This window comes from Mauremys mutica, chromosome 20, assembly GCF_020497125.1.
Source record: "Mauremys mutica isolate MM-2020 ecotype Southern chromosome 20, ASM2049712v1, whole genome shotgun sequence".
NCBI lineage: Eukaryota > Metazoa > Chordata > Testudines > Geoemydidae > Mauremys > Mauremys mutica.
This window is the reverse complement of record NC_059091.1, coordinates 16,615-40,387: the sequence shown is the minus strand read 5'-3', so window position 1 is coordinate 40,387 and position 23,773 is coordinate 16,615. Positions and strand designations below refer to the sequence as shown.

At 48.3% G+C, this 23,773-nt stretch overlaps 1 protein-coding gene across 1 annotated transcript in view; it reads left to right on the top strand.

The window, feature by feature from the left end:
- The window catches only part of LOC123353654 (venom factor-like), a 64,478-nt gene that overhangs the window by 25,017 nt on the left and 15,688 nt on the right, over nt 1-23,773 (top strand). Inside the window, exons 10-20 of the mRNA XM_044994947.1 lie at nt 6,265-6,380; nt 8,648-8,794; nt 9,519-9,731; nt 10,773-10,967; nt 11,876-12,037; nt 13,181-13,310; nt 13,842-13,913; nt 14,770-14,970; nt 15,604-15,715; nt 19,248-19,333; nt 19,507-19,646. Coding sequence (XP_044850882.1) covers nt 6,265-6,380; nt 8,648-8,794; nt 9,519-9,731; nt 10,773-10,967; nt 11,876-12,037; nt 13,181-13,310; nt 13,842-13,913; nt 14,770-14,970; nt 15,604-15,715; nt 19,248-19,333; nt 19,507-19,646 — 1,574 coding nt within the window. The remainder of the gene's footprint in view (nt 1-6,264; nt 6,381-8,647; nt 8,795-9,518; nt 9,732-10,772; nt 10,968-11,875; nt 12,038-13,180; nt 13,311-13,841; nt 13,914-14,769; nt 14,971-15,603; nt 15,716-19,247; nt 19,334-19,506; nt 19,647-23,773) is intronic.

Genomic DNA, 23,773 nt, shown 5'->3' with positions numbered 1-23,773 from the left:
AGGATAGACCGATCATCAGTCGGAGAGCCATTACAGTGAGAAACATGGGCAGGTAGTCAGTTCTCGACACTTCACAGCGGTGTTGGCAATTAACAGGATTTGATAAGGGTCTTTCAGAATGAGGCCAGAGTAGTTTCTCACTGGTGGACCTCCATGTAGATTCAGCCTTCTGGTTTCAGCAAGCAGCAGAGCTACTGTATATAAAAAGCCTAACACATTTAATTAGTCTCTGGCAATAATTAAACATTGTGTTATGTATTAAATAAATGTCCATCTAAATCAAAGCCAGCAGGGCGCTGTTGATAGTTGCATTAGGTGCCCTGGTACAAATTTTAGAAAAGCTTAATTAGGCCTTTCAATTGGGAGTGGCCTTCAAAAGGCATGTTACCATACTAGATCTGTGAAGCTGCACATAACTTATTACAATTTGTCCAATATATTAAGTTCACAATCACTGTTGCTACTCACAGGTACGCCAAAGTTTTACAGCAGTTTTGGCATTTGTCTTTTTACAGAAAATACTTTACTAAAATTAACACATACTTACAATTACAACATTTAAACATATAATTAATCTAAATAATTTTCCTTTATAAATACCCTTACTGATTGTAGGCAAAACTGAGGAATTACTCAAATTACTCCCCATATTTCCTGTATTTGTTTTATAGACAGGTCAGGTTTTAATGGTTTTTATCTTTTAACTTCTGTTTTTAAATACATGTTGATTTTTAAATGGAAAACACAATCCATTTTGGCTTTCCCTTGACAACGTAACCGTTGATTGCATAGAGCCACCTTAAGGCTTAGTGTGGGGTACTTACTACAGCTTTTATTTGCTATTTGTTACCAAAACAGATTTAAAATCTTTTACCAAAATTTTATAACACATTACATTACCTTAAGGATTAAATACTAAATTCCAAAATTAACACTAGTTTCTGTTTGTTTGTTTTTACAACCCCAAAACAACACCAATTTATTATAAAACACAGGTTGTACTTACCATACGTGGTTTTAACAAAATTTACTATCTTTTACAGTCAAATGATTTTACTTAAATAACCTCTTGCCTGGATTATTCACAGACACTCCCAAAGGAATGACTGCAAACAAACCAAGATTTTTCTTTTCATAACACCTTCTTTTAATAATTGTATATAGTTTTATTGCTTAATTTCCTCCAATAACTACAGAGTTAAGTTCCAACTTTCCTTCTTTTAACTTCCTCAAACTGCGGTTGCCTGCTTGTATGGGCCCGATCCTTTTTTTTTCTTGCTACGTTAGTTCTTTTCATGGGCACAGGCATTGTTTCACTACCAATTTAGCAAGGAGGGTGGGCCTTTTGACTGAACCCCCATTTATCTATTTATATACAGCTATTTACATACCCACATTACATCTTGATGCATTTTATTAAATAACAACATTTTTCTATGTCCGGACTTAATACAATCCTCTTTTGAGGTGATAACAACCCCTCAGCACCGGTACATTATAAGAAAGAATAATAGCAGGGCTACAGACAATGGGAAAGGTAGAGAAAACAACAGCATCAACAGCATAGTAAAATTCCCTTCTCGGTCTACTTTGAGAGAGGGTTCTACTACACTTTGGGAAGTGGTCTTGCTGGGTTTAGGCAAAAATTCAGCCAGTTGGGCAGCCCCAATGTGCCCAACCTGGTTGGCATGATCAGCTCACAATGCCCGCAGGGAGGGAGAGACCTTCACCAGCTGTTCCTGTTGCAACGAGGAAGGGCCGGGGTCGGTCTGCTCCTGTAGAGTATCCTTCTGAAAACCTGCCAGGACCTCATTGTGAGCGGGATCAGACACATCCAGATACACACCATTTGGTGATTACAGAATTTAATTCACAAAACAAATCTTTTTGATATTTCTTACCCTCGGGGCCTGTGGGGGCTGGGCAGCAGCTTCCTATCTACTTCCTAGGACCATAATTTGGGTATATATACGTGGCAGGAGTGCCCTTCTCTGGCATGGGAATCTGCTTAGATTCCCCCATGCCCCCATTATGGATACCGGGCAGACAATTACAACCCAGCTGACAGGCATCCCTAAAGGGCTAAATATAAAACACTTAACAGACAGGCTAGCACAGTGGACAAAACATACAACAAAACACACCACATTTACCATGTACCCTTCCGCCCCTGTCACCATCAGTCAGGGTGTAACTCTTAATTATTTCAGCATTCACTGACACACCTACGGGCTTTTAGCTCCAATTACTGGCAGCTAGTTTTACGGCCCCTCCACTGTCTGCCTATTGCTGACGAGAGCCTTGGCCAACCTTATCTCTAGGGCCACTCTGGGGTTACTCACTTCCCAGGGTCCATAGTGGCTTCTACCTCGGAGGGGGTTCTAACCCCAAACCTATAACCAACACAAAACAACCTTCACAACACAGGCATGGCGTTGACAAGGAGTGCACCCCTGAGGTGTGCAATCTTGTCAAGGTCAAAACTTCCCTCCAGGGGAAACTGCAGGGTTGGATCATCTCTGGTATACCAATTCCATTTCTTTAAGTATTTAACAGTCGACTGATTATAATTTAAATACCTATATGCAGCAGGCGTGCCTTTGGGTGGGAGCGGAAGGTCTTTTGACCCTCGGTTCCCCATACTCACTCCAGCTCGGTTTCACGCAAGCCAATCACACAAGGAATGCTTATTAGGACTGCCCCGGTTCTATCACCAGTGGCCCACTGACCTGCCCATGGCAGGAACACAAGGGAGCAGGTTCCGAGGCTCGGGATAACGCCTCTGCCAAACCTACAGGGCGAGCGGGTAAGGGGGGCGGGCTAACAGAAAAGCCCGTGGTCTCCGCACGTCTCTCTTCAGCCCTGAGCACCAGCCTTCAAGCCAACGGTGCTGCAGCAGCTTCCGAGCCGACGGTGCAGTTTCCCTGGGGCTTCCCTCCTCTCCGAGAAGGGAAGGGAGCTTATAGCTCCGGGGGGGGAAACAAAGGGACCCTGCGGCCTTCGGTGAAGGCAGTGCTCAAAGAGCGGTCACAGGATCATGGGGACGTGGAGGGGTAAAGGGCAACAGGATGGGGAACACACAAGCACCCTGACTGGTTAGCCACTTACCAGGGCCTGCCAGTCAGGGAAGCTTTTCAATTTTTCGTCAAGCGGGTTGTGGAGCTTGCTTTCGAGACACTCCCGGTCATGAGCTTTCGCTTCGCAGAAGGTTCGGGGCATCTTCCCACAACCGACAATCACACTGGCCGCATGGCCTTCACACATACAGGCACGTTCCTGGCACAGTCGCCAGGGCGAATACTGCTCTGGTCCCTCCCAACCTGGTGGCTCCGGGACCCCCGATTCCCAAAAAAGGCTATCAGTTCCCTCGGACGAAAAGGAGCGCGGGTCCGAGGCTTGAGCTTGCCGGCACTTCCAAACAACCAACCAACCAACCAACTCCGGACTCGTTACCACGCCGGGATTTACACGGGTCAAATCAACCTCAAGAAAAGGCGTCAGGCCTGCCTGATGTTAAAAGTTCAGATCCAGCTTGTGACTTACCCCAAGCCGGAGCCTACGGATCAGTCCTCCTCCAGACCCCTCCAGAGATTTCAAAAGGTCTCTTACCTTTCAGATGGGCCCGGGGTCTGGAAGGGAACCGCCCGCGGTCCTCCGATTCAGGGATGCCATCTGTGGATCCCGGACGAGCCCCCAAATTGTTGTGGAAAAATCGACCACACCTTTGAATTTTGGATCAGGCAGCCGGAGGCACTTTTATTATAGTACAAGCATGCATGCAGGGAGAGGGTTAAGCTCCCCTCTGCCTGTTACAAATTTTACCAAGCTTATAAAGGTTAAAACCGCAAATTAGCATTTACTTAAAAGTTCCTTATTTGGGAGTATCAATTGTACCATTAGCAAGCTACTTCAGTTTTCTCCCATATATGGTGTTTCCTTTTATTGTTTCTGGGCAGTTTTCGTTGGTGGTCTGCCAGTCTTAAGACCCTTTCTTTGTGGTTACATTATACAGGCTAAAATTCATAAAGCAATCTAAAAACAAGCTGAACACTCCTTTCTTATTTCCTTCTTTTGGTTCCTCATTTTCCCTGAATGCCCTCTGTACAGATAAACATATTAAAAGCAGAAATGCAAACCTTGGCTTTATATATAACAGTTGTCTAGACTATAGGCCTTTGGGCCTAATACAATAAATGCTGCAAGCAAATAATAACCTAGGCTGGACAGGGGGGGCAAATTTTCCCTATCAATAGAGTAATGAAAAAACCTGCAGGTTCAAATCAAGTCTCTGGAGTACATCCACAGCTGGGATTGGTCATTCATTCAGTCCTTTGTTCAGAGCTTCAGTTTGTAGCAAGGTCCCTCCAGAAGTAAGAAGCAGGATTGAAGTTAAGATGGAGGGGTTTTCAGGGCCTTTTCTATTCTCTCCTCATGGAAGGACACCCCTTTGTTCCTACTGTGGAAAATCACAGCAGCAAGATGGAGTCTGGAGTCACATGGGCAAGTCACGTGTCCATGCATGACTCAGTTTGCAGGCAACATTATTGTTTACATGTAAGTTTGAATGCTCCCAGGAAAGCTCAGATGTGGATTGGGGTCTCCCAAAGTCCATTGTCAGTTAAAAGTGTTTCTTGATTGGGCACTTACTAAGAATTGTCCTTTCTCAAGAAGCTGACCTAATGCTTCATTGAGGCTACTTGGAATCAAATACATTTGAGATACAAGTAAATAGCCCATATTCATAACTTCAAATACAAAAGTGATACACACATACAGCTGGCCTAATTATAACCAGCAAACCATAACCTCTTCATAGACACCTCACACGACAACCTTTGTACAATATTTGCTGCAAACATATAACAATGGTTGCAACAATGATCTATGCGGTCACAGTTTATGTCAATAACGTCACAATTACTACATGCAAATTAGTAGTAGAGTAAAGGTGGTGATTGGTTGAGTTTTGTGTGATATCACAATGGTCTAGGACTCTTGGCATGGCACATGCCTTACTGAAGCTGTACATTAGCCTGGTAAAGTCAGAATGGCTGAGGACTTAAAAGTTGGCCAGTAACAGACTTCAAATCCTGGTGACGATTGAACCTGGTGATATTGTAACTAAAAAGAGCCATTCTCTTACTTGTATAGCTGCTTCCATCACTTCACACAGACACAACAGACGTTCTAGGCTTCAGAGCGATACATGGACAGAGTGACAATCCTGGAATCTTATTATATAGTGTAGACTAGCACCTTCTTGCTCGCTGTACAAATTAGCCGGAGACCTCTTATTTTGCAACCCAGTGTCCTTTTATTTCCCTGTATTCATTTCCACCACCATCTATATACAACTCTAAGTACAAGTCAATTGCAGTTAGGTAGCCAGCCGAGGGACAGCTAGTGCTGGTGCTAGCTAGGCGCAGCCGATTCTTACTCCTACTAGTTCTCCCCTCCCCCTTCCTTCCTGTCTGTGAGCTTTATAGGCCTTCTTCTCAGCAGGCTCACAAGTGATTGCTCTTAGGCTCCTTTAATGAGCCACACCTTGCCAGCTCCAATCAGTTCCCCTGCATGGGAGCTACGCTAGCAGGTTCTGAGCTAACAGGGGCTGGTTCAGTGCCCCTTAGGCCAGCACCCTGTTACATATAGATACACACACACTGTGCTCTCTCTCTCTCCCAGAGACTTTGTTTTTGTTCTTTCTTGTTGCTTCTTTAAAAGCTAAAATAAGTAGTTTTAGCATGAAAGGGACTGATTCTGTTTTCACTGCCACAGTGCCACTGACTATAGGGAAGTTATTCCTGATTTATACTGGAGTGAAAACAGAATCAGGTTCAATGGCCTGCAGTAATGCCAACCCCAAACATGCAAAAATCACAAGTCATTCCCCCGCTCCCAAAATCACGAGATTGTATTAAAAATCATGAGTTTTTTTTAAAAATAGTAAACTTTGGTTGCTTTTTCTTTCCCTCCTGGCTTTTGAGGCATTATATTGCACTTGAGACATGTCTTGAAGCTTTTCTCTGCAACCAGGAGGGTTAGAAACTCATTTCTTCTTTTAAATGACAGCTGAGATTTGCATGCCATGTGGTGATTCTAGTAGCTGGGGCTTGAACACAAGGAATTAAAACAAAAATCACAAGAATCAGCAGCACTGAATCAACATCTGATCATGACCTATTCCTTGTGTTTTAGCCTGGACCTTAAGGACAAAATCTGTATTGCCTCGCTCAGTTTTAATTGACCTATGGCTTCTCTCTGCAGGCAGCAACATGGTGGAAGCGGAGAGAACCGGAATTAACATTGTGACATCTCCCTATCAGATCCACTTCACAAAAACACCCAAGTACTTCAAGCCGGGGATGCCATTTGAACTCATGGTAATATCTCTTCTTCTGGATCATGGCCACTGTTGCCTGAGGTGTATAAAGAGGAGAGAACTATGGGTACTAGAGAGATGAGGGTGGTATAAGAACTTAGAATAGAACAGAAACAAAGGGCCACATTCCGATCTCAGTTACACCAACCTAATTCCAGTGTGGCTCCACTATATGCAATGGAATCGCTCTAGATTTCCACTGGCCCAAAAGCTGACAGCAAATACAAGGTGTGGAATGGCACCTAGCTAGAGTCTTGGCCCAAAATGTGCTCTGGGGTCAGTCGTGTACTGGCGGATAATATTCCCTGGACTGTGTGTTAGTTGCTGGCACTTCAGGCTTTTCTGACTGTAGAGGGGAATTGGGCACAGGTGAGGAGTTGCAAAGGGGATGGCATTTGCAGAAATAGGGGGAAGAGGGACCATTGTGGGTATGAGTATGTGGGGGAATTTCAAAATTGGCACTGACACAATGATTCTTCTCCCAGCGAGTTAGGCAGCATTACAGGAGAAATATTATGCTCCTAAAATTCTGAACCAATCAGCCTCAGTCCTCTTGTCCGCAGAGAACATGGTTTGAGGTCCCACACTCCTCTGGGGCTGAAGAGTTTGTGAAGGGAATTTAGTAGTTTTCTGTCAGCAGGCGCATAGGACTATAAATTAGCAGAGAACTGAAGCAATTCTTTTTGACTGCAGACCAAAGGTGCATAAACAATCTGTGACCACAGTAATGAGCAGGTTAAGTCTACTTCTTATCTGGATATTTGCATTATGTACAGTGGTGAATGGGATAAACATAAAAAGGAGTCGAAAGGCTGAACCATAAGATCCATGCAAGTAGCTGTCTGTTTTTCTTGGGTGCCTGGAGGTAATTTAATTGCACCGGCTCTCTGAATGCTTAGGGCTAACATGGGTGCTCAAATTTTATACCGGGCAGAAATTTCGGGCTGGAAAGATCTTAGGTCAGAGGCGCTGACTTTCTGATTTCCCAGGGGGTGCTTGACCCCCGTTACATCCCAGGCCCCACCCCCACTCCACTCCTTCCCCCAAGACCCCACCCCTCATCTTCCCTCTCCAGCTCTGCCCTGCCTGCTCCTCCCCTTGCCCCCCCAGCACCTCCTGCCCACTGCTGAACTGATCCTCAGTGGGTGGGAGGCACTGGGAGGGAGGGGGAGGCGCTGATTGGTGGGGCCTGCTGGTGGGTGCTGAACACCTAAATTTTTTTTCCCCAGTGGGTGCTCCAGCCTCAGAGCATCCACAGAGTCGGTGCCTCTGCTTAGGTCGTTAGAGGTAGTGCAAACTACATTCATGAGGAGAATGCTTGATCTTCTTAACTAAACCCCAAGTGATTTATGTAGGATAGAGGTGGGTGAATGTTCTATTTCACCCAAAGCCCAATATGTAAGGGTTGGTTTCAGAGTACTAATGATTTTACGTCGGCTACCAAGGTTCTGTTTGGAGCAACAGCGTAATAGGTTTAAAACTTTAAAACATCCTTGGCTTTTGCAAGGCCATTGATCTCTGCAGTCTTGAAGGTTTTCAGACCCAGGTCTAGTCAGCACTCAAAGGGTATGTCTAGACTGCAGTCACGGGGTGTGCCTGGAGCTCTAGCTGACATCCCTGAACTAGCTTCTGTCACCTAGCTTGGATCCAGGAACAGTGAAACTGCGGCAGCGCTAGCTATACAAGCCCACCCTGGCCCCTAGATAATTACTCACGGGGCTAGCCTGCGCTGATGCTCACGCCGCCTTAGCTTCACTGTTCCAGGACCCAGGCTAGTGAGATTAAAGCTACAGTGGGTACGTCAGCTCGAGCTGCGTTCACACCCTGTAACTGGGTAACGAAAATGACCAGGGTCTGTCAATGGCTGGGATTGAACCTGGGATCTCTGGAGCTAAATGCATGAGCTGTTACTGCATGAGCTAAAAGCCACATGGCACTTAGCTAAGGCTGTAGTAGACTCATTCATTGCTAAGTGATTTAGGTGCCACTAGAGGTGCACAGAGCGCCACAGCCAGCAGCCATGGCGTGCATACAACTGCAGCCTAGTCATCCCCCAAGTCAGAGTGTGAAAACTTTAATTAAGCTCAGAGTTGAAGATATTTGTAAACTCAAACTTATTTAGGTGCCTAATTCCCATTGAAGTTAGACACCTAAATACCTTTGAGGCTATGGACCTGAGATGCTACACATGCGATTTGATTTAAAGTTAGGCTGAAGGGAGCGCTGCACCCCTTATTCGATGCATCCCTTTTTGATGGTGCCTCTCAGGTCTACATCACAAATCCTGATGGCTCTCCAGCCCCCCGTGTCCCAGTACAGGCTGAAGGATTCCAGTCAGCTGGGCCGACTCAGGGAGATGGAACTGCCAAGCTGATTATAAACATGCCCAGGGATAGGCAACAGGTTCCCGTCACGGTGAGTAACCTTCTAATGCTGAGTCTGGGCTAAGTACTATATGCACCCCGAGGGAAATGACCTGTTGGTGGCATTCACTCCCCTCTCATGCACTAAGCAGGGGGGTAACTGAACTCTGTGCATTCCATCTGCACCTGGGGTCAGTTTTCTGTATGCCACTGGGTTTTGGAGATGCTCCAATCACCATGTAACCAGCGCTCCATCATGGCGCCAGAAGAGATGCCAGAAAACATTGACATGGGCATAAGCAGGTCCAGATTAGTCACCTTGCTACACTGAAGGTACCCACCATGCAGCAAAGGAGGCCTGCAGACAATGCATGGCTGCTTAATGTGAAGATCCTGTGAGGTGACACCAGGCTCAAGCTACAAAGCCCGAGAGAACACTGGATCTATTTGTGTCCAGCCGCTTGAGGAGAGAGTCCCTCTATATTCCTCTCACCCCTCCTGCAAGGGGCAAGGCAGTCTCCTCTGTTCAGGGACATGTTCTCTGACAGTCCAGAAATCTGGAGTCCCAGCAGGACTGTGCTGAAGCGATGGGCCAATTAAAAGTGGCATTTGGCATTTCTCTGAAGTGTCATGCCTAGAATGGCTGTTAGCAGCAGAATCCACCAACAATGGAAGCTTCCTTTGCTGTTGCTCATGGTGTGACCCAGTGTGAGGGGCTATAGACCCTAAGCTCACTCCCAGATTCAACTAGGATTTTATCTCCACCTCCCCTACAGGTAAAAACTGCCCATCCCAACCTCCCAGCAAACCGCCAGGCCTCTAAGTCCATGGTGGCTGAAGCCTATCAGTCCCAAGGAGGGTCTCAGAACTATCTCCATCTGGCAGTGACGGCTTCTGAGCTCAAACCTGGAGACAACTTACTTGTGAATTTCCACCTGAAGAGCAACAATCCAGCTGTTCTGAACCAGATCCAGTATTTCACCTACATAGTAAGTGCTGCGTCCCTGGATACTGGGATCTCCTGGAACTTAGGCATCATCTGAGTTTCCACATGTCCTTTAATAGTCCCACTGCATGTAAGGAGAACCTGTAGCAGAGAATTCTTCCCAGTCAGGCAGTATATTGATTGTGTGTGTGGCAGGGCCCGGTTGGCTTCTGCCCCTGCAAGGTTCATAAAGTCACTCTGAGACGCTGGGTTTAGTAACCACTGGTGCATTTTATTCTCAGGCTTGTTCCCACCGCTGTTTCACCATGAACAAGTAATCCTGCACCAGCTGCAGGCAAGAGGGAGGGAGAGTTACCTCCCTGCTTTCATTCCCTTCCTTTATCCTTTTCTCCTGCTCTCCCCTGGCTTCCTTCCCCTGAGACTTTTATGCAGCCACAGTCTAATTAGGTAGCAGCTGTCTCTGCCTCTTCAATTAGGGCCAGGTTACCTCCAGCCTGCTCTAATTTGTTCCCCTAACGAGGAGCGGGCATGACAGAGGGCTGAAACTGCAACCCTATGCCCAGCACCTTGTGACAGTGTGAATGAAATAGTCAGTCATGGAGACAACCACTTATCCACTTCTGATTATCCGGGCCCTGTGAGAGCCCACTTCCTCCAGGAGCTGGAGAAAGAACCCAGGAGTCCGAACAACCATCCTTCTGTACTTGCTACTAAACCATACTTCCTCTTTGAGCTAGGGATGGCACCCAGGAGTCCCAGGTCTCATTTCTCTGCTCTAAACACTAGATTTCACTGCTACTTTTTCATCGCAGAGTAGTAGGTCAACTCTGTTCTTTTTAGAGCTGGACAAATCAAATAATAAAGTTGCCATATAGCACGGATATGAAGTATATTTGGTGAGTGGGATGGGGCAAAGGAGGGGTGGTCTCTGTTGGTGAAACATAAATGATACTCAGATTTGGGAATCAGATTGAGTAAATATTAACACCAACACAGATGGATGTGAAAATTCATGGAATCTGAATCATCCATTGTGTTAACTCTTGTGGCCTTTAACAATCTATGTCTCATTTTTCCCTGTTAGATCCTGAATAAAGGGAAGATAATTCGTGTAGGGAGACAGGCCAGGCAGGCGGGACAAAATCTGGTGACCATGTCCCTGCCCATCACTCCAGATCTCATCCCTTCATTCCGCATCGTGGCTTACTACCAAGTAGGAAATTCGGAGATTGTAGCAGACTCGGTCTGGCTGGACATCCAGGACACTTGCATGGGAACGGTAGGTTGATATTCAAGTTGGCCTTCTATATGTTAATTCCTATGAAGGTGTTATTACAAAGTAGTTTTTCCTAGCCTGAGGTGCCGACTGACTCTCAAAAGGGACTCTAAAAATGGCACCGGGGGCTTCTCATTGACTGTCTCCCAGCAAATTCTGGATTAGATTTGGTTGGTTTACTTGTACATAGATGTTCCCCAGCCTCCACAAGCCAATGCTCTCAACCCACTCTGGGATACGGGAGTCAAGTTGTGGTTCCTTCTAGCTCAGCAATAAAGACTCTGTGGATTGTGGATTGAAGTGGATGGAGCTATACTGACTTGCACCAGCTGAGTATCTGGCTTTGTATCTGCACCATAATTAGCCATTTTGCTGATGATGTCGCTGTCAGAATTGATTCCAGCTCCCTCTCCCAGGGCTGGGCTCGTTCTTTGGGGCTAACAGGAGTAAGATGCTTATTTTTGGCTCATGAATTCAGTAGATGTGACTCCAGATGCCTATAGGGGACCTGACTGTGATGTAACTACAATGCTACACTGCTGTAACTCCAGTTAATTGCTCCTAATTTACACGAATGTGAGATCAGAGTCAGGCCCACAGAGCAGATCCATTACAGTTCAAACTTCTTTGTAGATTTCCCAGGGCTGCCTGAGGGACAAAGGGACTTCAAAAACATTGGGTCCGATTCTGCTCTCAGTTTACACCCTCATGAATATGGAGTAACAGCACTGAAGTCAGTGGAACTACTCCAGATTTACACAGCTGCCACTGAGATCAGAACTAGGCTTTCGGCTGCTCAAGGAGCTGTCACTGAGATCTTACCTCCTTTTATCCTATGTTTTGCAAAGGACGGGCTCTTAGCTGCTTCCTCTGCTTTAAAACAAAACCTCTCCCTTCCCTCTTTCATACAGCTAGTGGTGAAAGGAGCCACCAATGAAGACAGGAAAATCCATGAGCCGGGAACTGTAACAAGACTCAAGCTGGAAGGAGACCACAGAGCTTATGTCGGCCTGGTGGCCGTGGACAAAGGAGTCTACGTTCTGAACAAAAACCGCAAAATTACACAATCTAAGGTTGGGTATGAAAGATGTTGGTTGTAACTTGTGATGTTTTATAGCGGGAAATGCAGCTCAGCCCTTATCCTTGCTTGACGCCCCAGGATGGCGAAAAGTGAAGTGAGCCTTTTGTTTGCAGAGCTGCCGCTTGGGGTGTGAGCTCCACTGTACTTTAACTGAGCTGGGCTGGGCCAGGTCAGTATTTGGATGGGAGACACCCAGGGTGCTGCAGGGAGCGCTGTTCTGGACACACTAAAGGACATGCTGCCCTTTGGACAGTGTTGACCCAGATGGTGCTGGGCTGTAGGGAACTGTGTGGGTGATGCAGTAGGGGGCGCTTTCCTTACAGAAACAGTTCTCACCTCAGTGCCCATGGTGGTGCTGTACATCAGGGAGTGGGGGTGTGCTCAGTAGGGGGCGCTCTCCCTCCACAGAACTGCCCCCAATGCGGCGATAGCGGATGCTGTGCTGTATTGAGTGGAGTGGGGTCTCAGCAGGCAGTGCTGTCCCCTCCCAGTCAGTGCTGAACCAATGTCCCAGTGCAACATTAGGGGGCGCTGTGCTGCAGAGAAAAGTGTTAGTGACTCAACAGAGGGTGTGTTTTCTTCTGAGTCAGCACTGATCCGCGGGCCCTATCAAGGTTTTAGGGGACCCAATACTACTGAAACTGCCATTTCTCAGCTGACATATCAAACACACGTTCTGGTCATTAAATCTCCTGTGACCCTTTCAACAAGGGTCAGGGCCCTGGTGCTCTGACTGAATTCTAATTTGGGTATTTAATTTCTCTCTGCCTAACATCCTCCTCTGTCTGGGTTCAACTGGCTGCATCATTTTTTCTTTCTCCTCCTGAAATCGGTTGTGTTGCTAGTGCAGAATGGCTGTTGTGCTCGATCCCAGAGATGGACACATTTCAGTGGAGATTGAGTTGCAATAAATCCTTTACTTACATCTCATGTTTTGCTTTCATTTACACTGCTGCAAACACAGAGCTAGTGAAAGGAAGTCAGTGGAGTTACTGCAGATTGCACAGTTGTACCTGAGACCAGAATCCAGCTCGCAGTCTGTATAATGCTCTGGGATCATGCTGGATGGCAGTGTATAAATGGGAAGTGTCATTGTTAACAATCATCTCTCAACCATTATGTTTGTGTCGCACAGATCTGGGACTCGGTGGAGAAGAGTGACATTGGCTGTACGACTGCCAGTGGAAAGGACAATCTGGGGGTATTTACGGATGCTGGACTGGCCCTGGAGACGAGCAATGGGATTTCCACAGCCCAGAGAACAGGTATCACTCTATAGAGCTGAAGGGTCACCATGAGTGATGAAGGAAGGCAGGAAAGTGTCTCTTCTAGCTCACTGAGTTTCTCCCACTTCCAAAGTATCTTTCTTCCCTCTGGCCTGTAAGGGACGGGCAGATGGTGCTTCTCTCTGACTCTCTCTCTACCCCAGGTTGCAGGCTTTTGGGGGCAGTGCATGAGGAGAGAGGAAGGAATGAAGCCTCCTTCACTCGCCTCTCTTTCCGGTTGCTCTGGCTGGCTGAGCATCTGCCCAAGAGCTCTTATGTGGCTCCCAGCCGGAACAGGAAGGAGCAATATGTTAAGTGCCAAAATGGCTTTTCTGGTTTTCTGATTTCCCCCTAAATCAACGGGGTTCCACTCATTGAGGCCTAGACCATTCTCAGAAATTTGGGAACTGACTGGATGCAGTGTTTGAAAGTTACCTTGTTACATCCAGACAAACAAATGGCAGCAAGTTCAGTGTAGGGCCTCACTTGGTAGGTGGGATTTTAATTTCTATTTCTCACTTCCTTCTGCAGATCCAGAGTGTCCCCAGCCAGCAAAACGCCGGCGTCGCTCCGTTCAGCTCATTGAGTATAAGGCAAACAAAGGTAGGTACTAATCAGGGGGGTTGCTATTCTTGGTCAAAGCAAGCATGCAAAGCAGGAATGCGATTCCCTAGCATGACCAGTTTCACCCTGCTACAACCTCCTGCCAGCTGCATTTCCTGTAGCAGGAGACGGGGGAGTCTGGATAGAATTCCACATGGGGAGAGATTGGAACTGGTCAGTTTATAGAGAGGATGCGAGAGAGGGATAGAAAACAATGAATGGTAACTTGCTCTTTGGGGCACGGATCGTGTCTCTGTTCTGTGTTGGTTTAGCCCCCAGCACTGTGGGGTTCTGGGCCATGACTGGGGACCCAAAGTGCTACACAACTCAAATAACAACAACAGCTACATTGTTACATTACCCATAGAAGCACAAGGAGACACTCAACCCAACTGAATGGTTTCTAATTAAGAATTTATAAAAGGAACTATTTTCATACACAATGCATAACTAACCCATAGTACTCACCACCACAGGATTGTATTGAGGCCAAGAGCCTAGCAGGATTCAAAAGAGGATGAGCCATTTACATGGAAAAGGAGGATGTTCACCATTCCATAGGATAGGATTTTTTAAGAAGACCTATACACCCTCATGTTTCAGGGGATGAGCCAACCTCTGATTGGGTTCAGGAAGAAACTTCTCTGTGGGCAGATTATTCCACTATGGGGTTTCTTGCACCTTTCTCTGAAGCAGCTGGTGCTAGTCACTGTTAGAGACAAGATACTGGATTATAGCAGAGTGCCAGTTCCTATGTTCCTCCTTTGGCCATGTCTACTAGTAAATTTAATGAGAGAGAGAGAGTGAGGACTAGAAGAAGCTTGGTAGGAATGATCTCCTGGCTTGTACATTTCAGCGGCAGATTACCAGGACCAGAAGCTGAAGAAATGCTGTGAAGACGGAATGCACGAGAACCCCATGGGGCACAGCTGCGAGAAGCGGGTTGGGTACATCCTGGATACAGAAGAATGCAAGAAGACCTTCCTCGACTGCTGCAATTATATCAAGACCATACATGACAAGCTGCAACGGGAGCTCCACCTGGAACTTGCAAGAAGCAAGTACAAGGGTTTCAATATCACTCAGAGGAGCAAGACTGGGGGAATTGTTAGAGAAATAAGACCACACCACATGAATCAACGCTGCCCATGTTCACAGATCTCCCATGGGAGAAATGGGCATGAATGCAGTGGCAGCAATCCTGTTAGTGTTGCACCATGTTGATATGGGGACCCAGATGAGTCCGGGTAATAACTTCTTCACAAGTCGCCGCTGAGGTTTAACCATTGTTTCTAAAGCACAGTCCTCTACCACTTGAGCTAAAAGGGTAACTCCCTAGCTAGGAATAGTAGTAGTCTCTTACCTTTGCAGAATATCCACTAAAGGGCGCACATGTAGCACTGAGCCAGTGGCTTATATCAGTGTTATAGGAGCCCAGAAAAGGCTAGCTCATGCAGAAACAGAAAGGCAGGCATGGAGAGGAGAAGAAGCCTGTGGCTTCCCCTCCAGCCATTCAACCACACTCCAATTCATGCTCTTCTGGGCTGGCAGCATCAAAACTTGGCAACGTAGGTCAAATCACAGATGCTTTGAGGTCAGTAGAGCAGGCCAACCCTCGAATCCTTTCAGGTTTGCCCCATTCCAATCAATGTCACAGCAGAGCCAGACGGTCTGTGATTTGACTTCCCAGGTGACTTGGATGAAGATTTCATGTCTGACAAAGATATCATCTCAAGGAGCCAGTTTCCAGAGAGCTGGCTGTGGCAAGTGGAGCGGCTGAATGAGCGACCAAATGAACTGGGGTAAGAGCATGTGACCGTGTCACTTCCATTCATCAAAGGGCCATATTCAGATGTGTCATGGTGCAGCTCCCACTGAAGTCAGTGTCACTCCATAGCAAGATCCCCAGTGGAGCTGGCTGGAGTATTTGTCATGAAGTAGGGCCAGCATTCAGCAGCTGATCCATATTCATAGAGTCAGTCCTAGATTTTAAGGCCAGAAAGGGGCCTTACATCATCTAGTCTCACCTTCTGTATAACAGAGAGCAGAGAATTTCATTCAGTTACTCCAGTTGTGAGCCCATATTTAGGTACCTAAAAGAACTGGCCCGACATCCAGAGGTACTGAGCAGCCAGCGGTATCCCCTGGCTTCAGCCCTAATGAAAAACCAGGCAGCTGATTTAGGTGCTAGAATATGAATGTAGGTGTCTGGCTGTTTATCATTGGCCTTTTATCCTGTTCAGGAACCGTTCCTCATTTCATTGTTATTCAGAGTGTGTTACTGGGTTGCTGAATCACGAGATATTGATGGTGCTTTCTAACTGGATGTGTGATAAATGAAGGAGGGGGTAGCTCCCTTTTATGGACACCCAGCCAGCCAGTTAGCTATAAACTCCCTCTTATTAGCTGTTCTTTACTTGCTTTACCTGGAAAGGGTTAAAAAGTCCATAGGTAAAAGGAAGGGAGTGGGTACCTGACCAAAAGAGCCAATGGGAAGGCTACAACTTTTTAAAATGGGACAAAACTTCCCCTTTGTCTGTCTGTGTTGTTCTCCCGGAGAACAGAGACAGGGCTGGAACTGTGCTGTAAGAGCCTGAGCCAGGTATGAAACTACTCATTTGGAACCCCAGATATGTAAGTAAATCAGGAAATGTCTAGGACGACACGATTAGGTTTATCTCTTTTATTTCTTTATGACTTGTGGACTCCTCTGTGCTAACCCCAGGTGCTTTTGTTTTGTTTGTAACCTTTAAGCTGGATCTCAAAAAAGCTAAGGGAGTGAGTATAATTTTTTGAATTTGCTCTTAATTTTTGTATTTGCTCTTTTTAAATAGTAGTAGTAATAGCCTGAGTTTTTAGATGTATTTTTTTCTTTCTTTTTTTTAATAAAGTTCAGCTTTTTTAAGGACAGGATTGGAGTTTTGTGTCTTAACAGGTCTGTGCACATTTTGTTGAATTAGCTGGCGGCAACAGCTGATTTCCTTTGTTTTCTTTTTCAGCTCTCCCCCGGAGGGGGGTCTGAAAGGGTTTGAGGGTACCCAAGTGCACCTTCCTGGGTTCTCTAAGGGGTTTTTGCACTTGGGTGGTGGCAGCATCTACCCATCCAAGGTCAGAGGAAAGCTGTAAACTTGGGAGTTTAATACAAGCCTGGAATGGCCAGTATTAATTTTTAGATTCCTTGCGGGCCCATACCCGCTGCCCTCAAAGTGCCAGAGTGGGGAATCAGCCTTGACCAGCGTTTTTTTTTTTTTTTTAAGGTAAATGAGGCACTGGGTCAGGCCCCTCTCCACTGGAATGGATTATAATCCCCCTGCTTGGAATTTGATCGGGACACTAGAATTAATATCCCAAACCTTGAGACCTTTAAAACAGGTTGTGTCCTGTGGCTGGTGTAGAACTTGGACCACTGAGTTCCTCCCCAGAGAGGGCTGTGTATTTCAGTGGGTGGGTGAAGAAGGCTTTGCCATGGACCTCAACCTGAGATAGGAGGATCTACACCAGGGATCTCAAACTCAAATCACGACGAGGGCCGCATGAGGACTAGTACATTGGCCCAAAGGCCACACAACAATACAAAAGTATAGTAAAAAATGAAAAAAGGAAGAGGAATATAGTATGCTATTAAAAGTCAATGTATTAACTTTTTAAAAACTGTAATGCAAAAAGTCAGTGCTAATTTTTAACAGTCATTTCATTTTTGGCCACTTAGCTGGTAGCATTTTGCGTCAACTAAAGCATCAATATTTGCTTTGATATCCTGAGACAACACCAGTCTCAGTGTTGCTTGCAAATGTTCATCAGTGAGCCTTGACCTTAACACAGATTTGTTATTCATGGAGGAGAAAAACTGTTCACATCTATATGTACTTCCAAACATTGCCATTACCCTTGCGGAAGCAGAGGGGGCTGTCATGGGGTCTGATGGGGACTGATGGACTAAGAGCCATTGGCCGTGAGCGTGCACTGAGCCTCACAGAAAGCAGCTGGCAGCACCTTTCAGCCTCACGTCACAGCCCAGAACAGCAAGGGGCTGGGATGCAGGTTTTGAATCTCCCTCCCTTAGGTCATCTCTCTGTTAGAACTTCCTTTATGCGGAGCTGAGGTTCCTTCTCCTCCCATTGAGACCAGTGGGATCTCAGGGTGCTTAGCACCTTTCAAAACAGGCTCTGATAGCACGTGCATTGCAACAAAGCCCTGAAGCCGAGGGGAATGACTGGTATGATTCAAATCACTGCATAGATGCCCAAATGAACAACCCCTCTCCCAGACTGCTCCAAGTTAATCCCCCCTCTGGGTCTTCCTGTGCCTCCTGGCTCCTGGGTGTCTCTGCTAAACTGTAAGCTCTTTGAGGTCTTACGCCGGCACCTAATGAAAAGAGGGGTGTTACCATAGCCACTAGAGGTATCTAGCTGCACAGGGCTTGTGTAATCAGGGGGCAGAAGGAAGCAGAAGAGCAGGGAAGCGTGTGGCTTGGAAAGCCCCCTCCCCGTCACCAGTTTGCAAATCATGCTTGCTTCCAGGGGAAGAGTGAGGAGTTGGGGGCTGTTTTCAAATGTGAAAACTCTGCGATGCCCCGAGAAACTAGGGAATTGCTGGCTGAGAAAAAACACACACACACCCTCCGCCCCATCAGCCCAGTGCGATAATACAGCCTCAGTGGCTCCTGTGGGTCCCCTGCCCAGCTTGTGGCTCTCTCTCCCTTCTCCTGCTCGCGGCTCTACAGTGCTGGGCTCCGCTTAGCCTGCTGCAGCCTGCATGCGTTTGTATGTGGCCGGTGGGGATGGGATCAGCCTCGCACTGCCCCATGCTCCCACCGCTCCACTTGCTTGGCTTGGCACAAGTTGGCAGCCTGGCGCTGGGCAGGCGGAGAAGGAAGCCCCTGGGACTGGAGCGGGGAGGGGGGAGCCTGGGCTTGTTCTGCCCTCTGCCTCTAGCGACACTTCAGTACATGCCCCACCCCTTCCCCACCCCTATTCCAACCCCTTCCCCAAATCCCCACCCTGGCCCTGCCTCTTCCTCCCCTCCTCCCTTGAGCACGCTGTCTCCCCACTTCTCCCACCTCCCTCCTGGAAAGTCCTAAGCACCACCAAACAGCTGTTTGGTGGTGGGAAGCACTGGAAGGTAGGCAGAGGAGTGGGGACGTGGCGCGCATGGGGGAGGTGAGGAGAAGGGGGAGGGGGAGGCGAGGGGCAGAGGGGACCCTATGGTGGGCCGCAGGAAATAAGTCCGCAGGTCACGTGTTTGAGACCCCAATCTACACCCTTAGCTGGGGATTGTCCATGAGTCCTAGCTCCTTCCTTCTGTAAAAGACTCTGTCTTTCTCTTTCCATGTAGAATTTCTTCCAAGAAGATGCCTTTTTTCCTGAAGGATTCCATCACCACCTGGGAAGTCCTGGCTGTGAGCCTTTCAGAGACCAAAGGTGAGGAACACCACAAGCTCTTCGGAGAACAGGCAGAAAAGCTAATGGGGAAAAGACCCCAGGCCACAATGGGCCTTGGAAACGTCACAGTGAGATGGAACAATCGAGGAGATACATTTCAGGACTAAAGTATAAGCCCCCTGTCTCTGACCCTGGGTCTTTCCCCATTGCAGGGATCTGTGTGGCTGACCCCTATGAGATAAAAGTAATGAAAAAATTTTTCATCGACCTCCATCTGCCCTACTCTGTAGTGAGGAATGAGCATGTGGAAATCCGGGCTATTCTCTACAACTATTGGGACCAAAACCTTAAGGTAAGCTCACTGCCTCATGGGGCTCTGCAATGGACCTGAGGTGTCAATGCTTTGACAGACAGCCAAACCAAACCAAAACAAAATGGTGGAAGGCTTGTTCTTCTAGGGCCTGATCCCTTTGGGGCTGGACACGCTTGTCTCCAAATGACCTTGTTGGGTGCTCAGCACCTTGCAGGATCAGGGTTATGGAATCCACCCAGTTAAGAACATAAGAACACCCATACTGGGTCAGACCAATAGTCCATCTAGCCCAGTATCTTGTCTTCCAACACTGACCAGTGCCAGGTGCTTCAAAGGGTGTGACAGACTCACATATCATGCCCACTTTTGGCCCCATGCGGTCCATGGGGGGTGCCCCTTTCAGTGAGACAGCCCTTTTCCCGAGGTTCACTCTATCTCGGGGTTAAGCCCCTCCACCTCCTGGAGCTGTACCTCTCTGAGCCTTAGCACACCTGTTTCTCGCTGTGCCCGCCCCCTCCCCCCCCGGGAGTCCACTCGCTCTGGATCCCTGGGGCCTCCACCCCCTGAAGGGGACAATGCAACCCTGTTCTCTATACCAGAGTGACTCTCAGCCAGCATAAAACAGGAGGGTTTATTGAGCATTGAACACAGCACAGGAAACTCTCAGGGCCTCAGGCCTGGCCTCCCTCAACACTGCACATCCAGGTCTCCCCACATCCAGGTGGGCTCTGCCTGCTCCCCATCTTCAGCCCAGAGCCCCCCTGCTTCCCAGCTAGGCCTCTGATATCACTGGCCCCAAGCCCCGCCTCTGTCCATTGTCTTCTATCCAGGTAAACAGGGTCGTAAACAGGGTCTCCTAGGCTTCCTCTCCTCTCAGCCCTCCTCTGGCCCCCTCTGGCTGGAATCGGATGGTTAGGTCACTGGGGTCCTCTCTTCGCAGCCCATTGTCCTCCCACTGGCCAGAACCAGCTGTGACTCCTGAGCTGGGCCTCCGGGTCACCTGGTCACCAGTCACTGGGGTCTCCATTCTCCAGCCCATTGGCTGGGATCCCAAGTTCCCTTGCCAGTCTGCTGTAACAACAAACTACCTCTCCCATCACCTCATTAAACCCCTAGTACCTAGGGAAACTGAGTCCCACCCCTGCATGCAAACCATAGGAAAACCAAGTAAATCCCCCATAGGAAACAAGGAAAACCACTTCATCACAGAGGGAATGAACTGAACAGGTAATCATCAAATGATCCATCCCTTTTTCTTTGAGAGTTTGTTCATGTCCATCCAAATTAGGTGTGCGCCCGCATCGTGTGCACGGATATCAGAAACTTTTCCCCTTAGCAGCTCCCATTGGGGCGGCAGAGGACCCCCCTGGAGTGGCATCCTTATGGCGCTGTATATTGTACCCTGCCGGCCCGACCTCACTTCAGTTCCTTCTTACCCTCCGTGGCAGCGTTGGAACGTGGTCTCTCGCTTGCGAGTGATCCCTTAGCAATCTAGTTTTAGCAGTTAGATAGTTTGTTGTTAGGTATTTAATACGTTAGTTAGGTACAGTTTAGTTAGAGGTGACTGGGATTTAGTTCCAGCCACCAGCCTTGGGCTGCGGGAATGCTGGAAGCCCAGGGGTTTAAAGTTTGAGCTACCTGCGGCAAGTCTGTGCCCAACAGCGACCCCCACGACTCCTGCCTTAGGTGTCTGGGAGAGGCACACCAGGCCGAGCGCTGCAAAAATTTGCAAGGCCTTTAAGGCCTGCACTAAGAAAGAGACTTAAGCAGCTGGTCATGGAGGGCACGTTACAACCAGCGGCCCCAGACCACCAGGTACCAGGCCGGAGCTCCTTGGTGAGAAGTGCCCTGGCATCAGTGCGCGATTCAGCATCGGGCTATAGAGATCCCGGCACCGTAAATCCTCGGCACTGAGACAAGATGACCAGCCCTGGCACTGCTCAAGCTCCCCGGTACCGGCCAAGCGCCATAAGAAAGGGGAAAGAGGATGCTCCCTTCAAAGAGCTACCAAGACACTCAGACAGGCTCCTACAACTCAGAGACAAGACTCTGTTTCCCATCTGGAGCCAGCACCATTGACTCCAGCGCCGGAGGCACCATTGAGTCCAGCACCCAGCAACTTCAGTGCGGACCAGTGTCTAGAGGAGGTCTTGGAACCCTCCTCCACACCTGACACATTTGAGGTTGCAAAGGACTTCATTGAATTGTCAGTGCCCAATCCTCTCCCATGTAGGAAGAAGCCTCCGGCACCACCCAGACAGGTGCCATCCAGAGGGAAACCGGCAATGGTGTGCTGCTCGAGGTCACCAATCCCGCACCGCTTACGGCACTGCTCCCGTTTGAGCTCGCCATAGCGCCACACCCCGACACCAACAACCCCACATGAGGTTACAGCACTGGATGAAGAAGTGCCCTCGGCACCCCCACCAAGGACCCGGCACCACTCCATGTCACCCTTGGTCACTCAGCACCGAAGCATGGTACCAGCCACTTCCCCGGCACCATATGCTTTAAGGCGGTCCAGGTCTCTGGATAGCCAGTACTGCTCACTATCCCAATCCTCTTGGCACTGGTCCCTGCCTGCACTTCTTGGCACCCCACGGTGGCGCAAGGATCATCGGCACCACCTTGGTCCTCCCCTTCAGCCTCCTCAGAGACTGAAGCCAACTCAGGCAGCTCGAGTTATATCAGGCACTGGACCAAGAGCAGTAGAGAGTCCCACACAGCCTGGCAACCGCAGTGGCCGCCTCCGGGGCAATGGCACTTTTGGACCCCATGGGCCTATCACCAACAACAGGGCACATTTTCTAGAGCCTCCAGATTGATGCACTCAACGCAATGCCACTCAAGGTCGCCATATAAACGCACCTTGAAGGCAAGAGAGGCCACACTCTCTAGACCCACCTCGGACCCCTCAGAGCAGCCAACAGAGGCAGGTCCTTTGCCTGAACCACTACCGAGAAGCATGACCCCCAAGACTTCAGGAGGCACAGTCTGCCTCTCAAGAGGTGACAGTCTTGACAGGCCCCGACATGGCCCAGGACTATGGGGGATTACAGGAGGGTCAGGACAATGGCAACCAGCCTCAGAACATGTCCTCATCCTCCCCAGATGAAGCAGTGGCAGGAATATCTGTATCAGGACCCCCACCTATCGACCATAGAGCCCATCAAGAACTTCTCAGCTAAATTGCCCTTAATATGGGCCTTCAGGAGGAAGAGGAGGAGCCTGAGGATCCGATGGTTGATATCCTGGCTCCATAAGGATGCTCCTGGGTAGCATTGCCACTGATTAAGACTATCCAGAGTAACTATAAGACAATCTGGCAAACCCCGGCTTCTATTTCCCTGGTGGCCAGGGAAGTGGAGAGAAAATACTTGGCCCTATCTAAGGGCTATGAATTCTTATTCTCCCACCCTCTACTCTGCTCCCTGGTCGTGTCAGCCATAAACGAAAAAGAACGCCAGGGTCAGCAGGCCTCAGCACCCAAAGTCCAAAGAGGCCAAAAGATTGGACCCCTTTGGCAGGAAGGTCATCTCATCGGGAGGCCTGCAACTCAGGATAGCCAACCAACAGGCCATCCTTAACAGACAACTCTTGGAATGCTATGTACAAGTTTAAGAATCGCCTGCCTCAGGATTTTCATGCGCTAACTGAGGAAGGAAAAGCAGTAGCCAAGACAGCTCTGCAAGCCACCCTCAATTTGGCTGACTCTGCGGCCAGAACCATATCATCAGGAGTGGTTATGAGGCATTCAGCATGGCTACAGGTGTCAGGCCTCCCTCCCGAGGTCCAAAACAAATTGCAAGACCTCCTCTTTCGGAGCAAACGGACTCCAGGCTGCATAGCCTCAACGATTCCAGGGCTACAATGAAATCCTTGGGAATGCGTACACTAGGAACCCAGAGGAAGCCCTTCAGGCCTCAACCTCCACAGCAGAGGCAATATCAACCTCGCCCTACCACAGGCAGGCAGGAATAATAGACGCAGACCATCGAACAATGCGTCTAGCTGAGGCCCAAACAAGCCCCAGCCAGGAAACAAGCCAGGGTTTTGAAGGCACGCACGAGGACAGCCTATCAATCCAATCCCAGGATCCCTCCCCAGAGTTTTTAAACCGGTTATTCCACTTCTACCTTGCGTGGTCCCGTATAACATTGGACCTC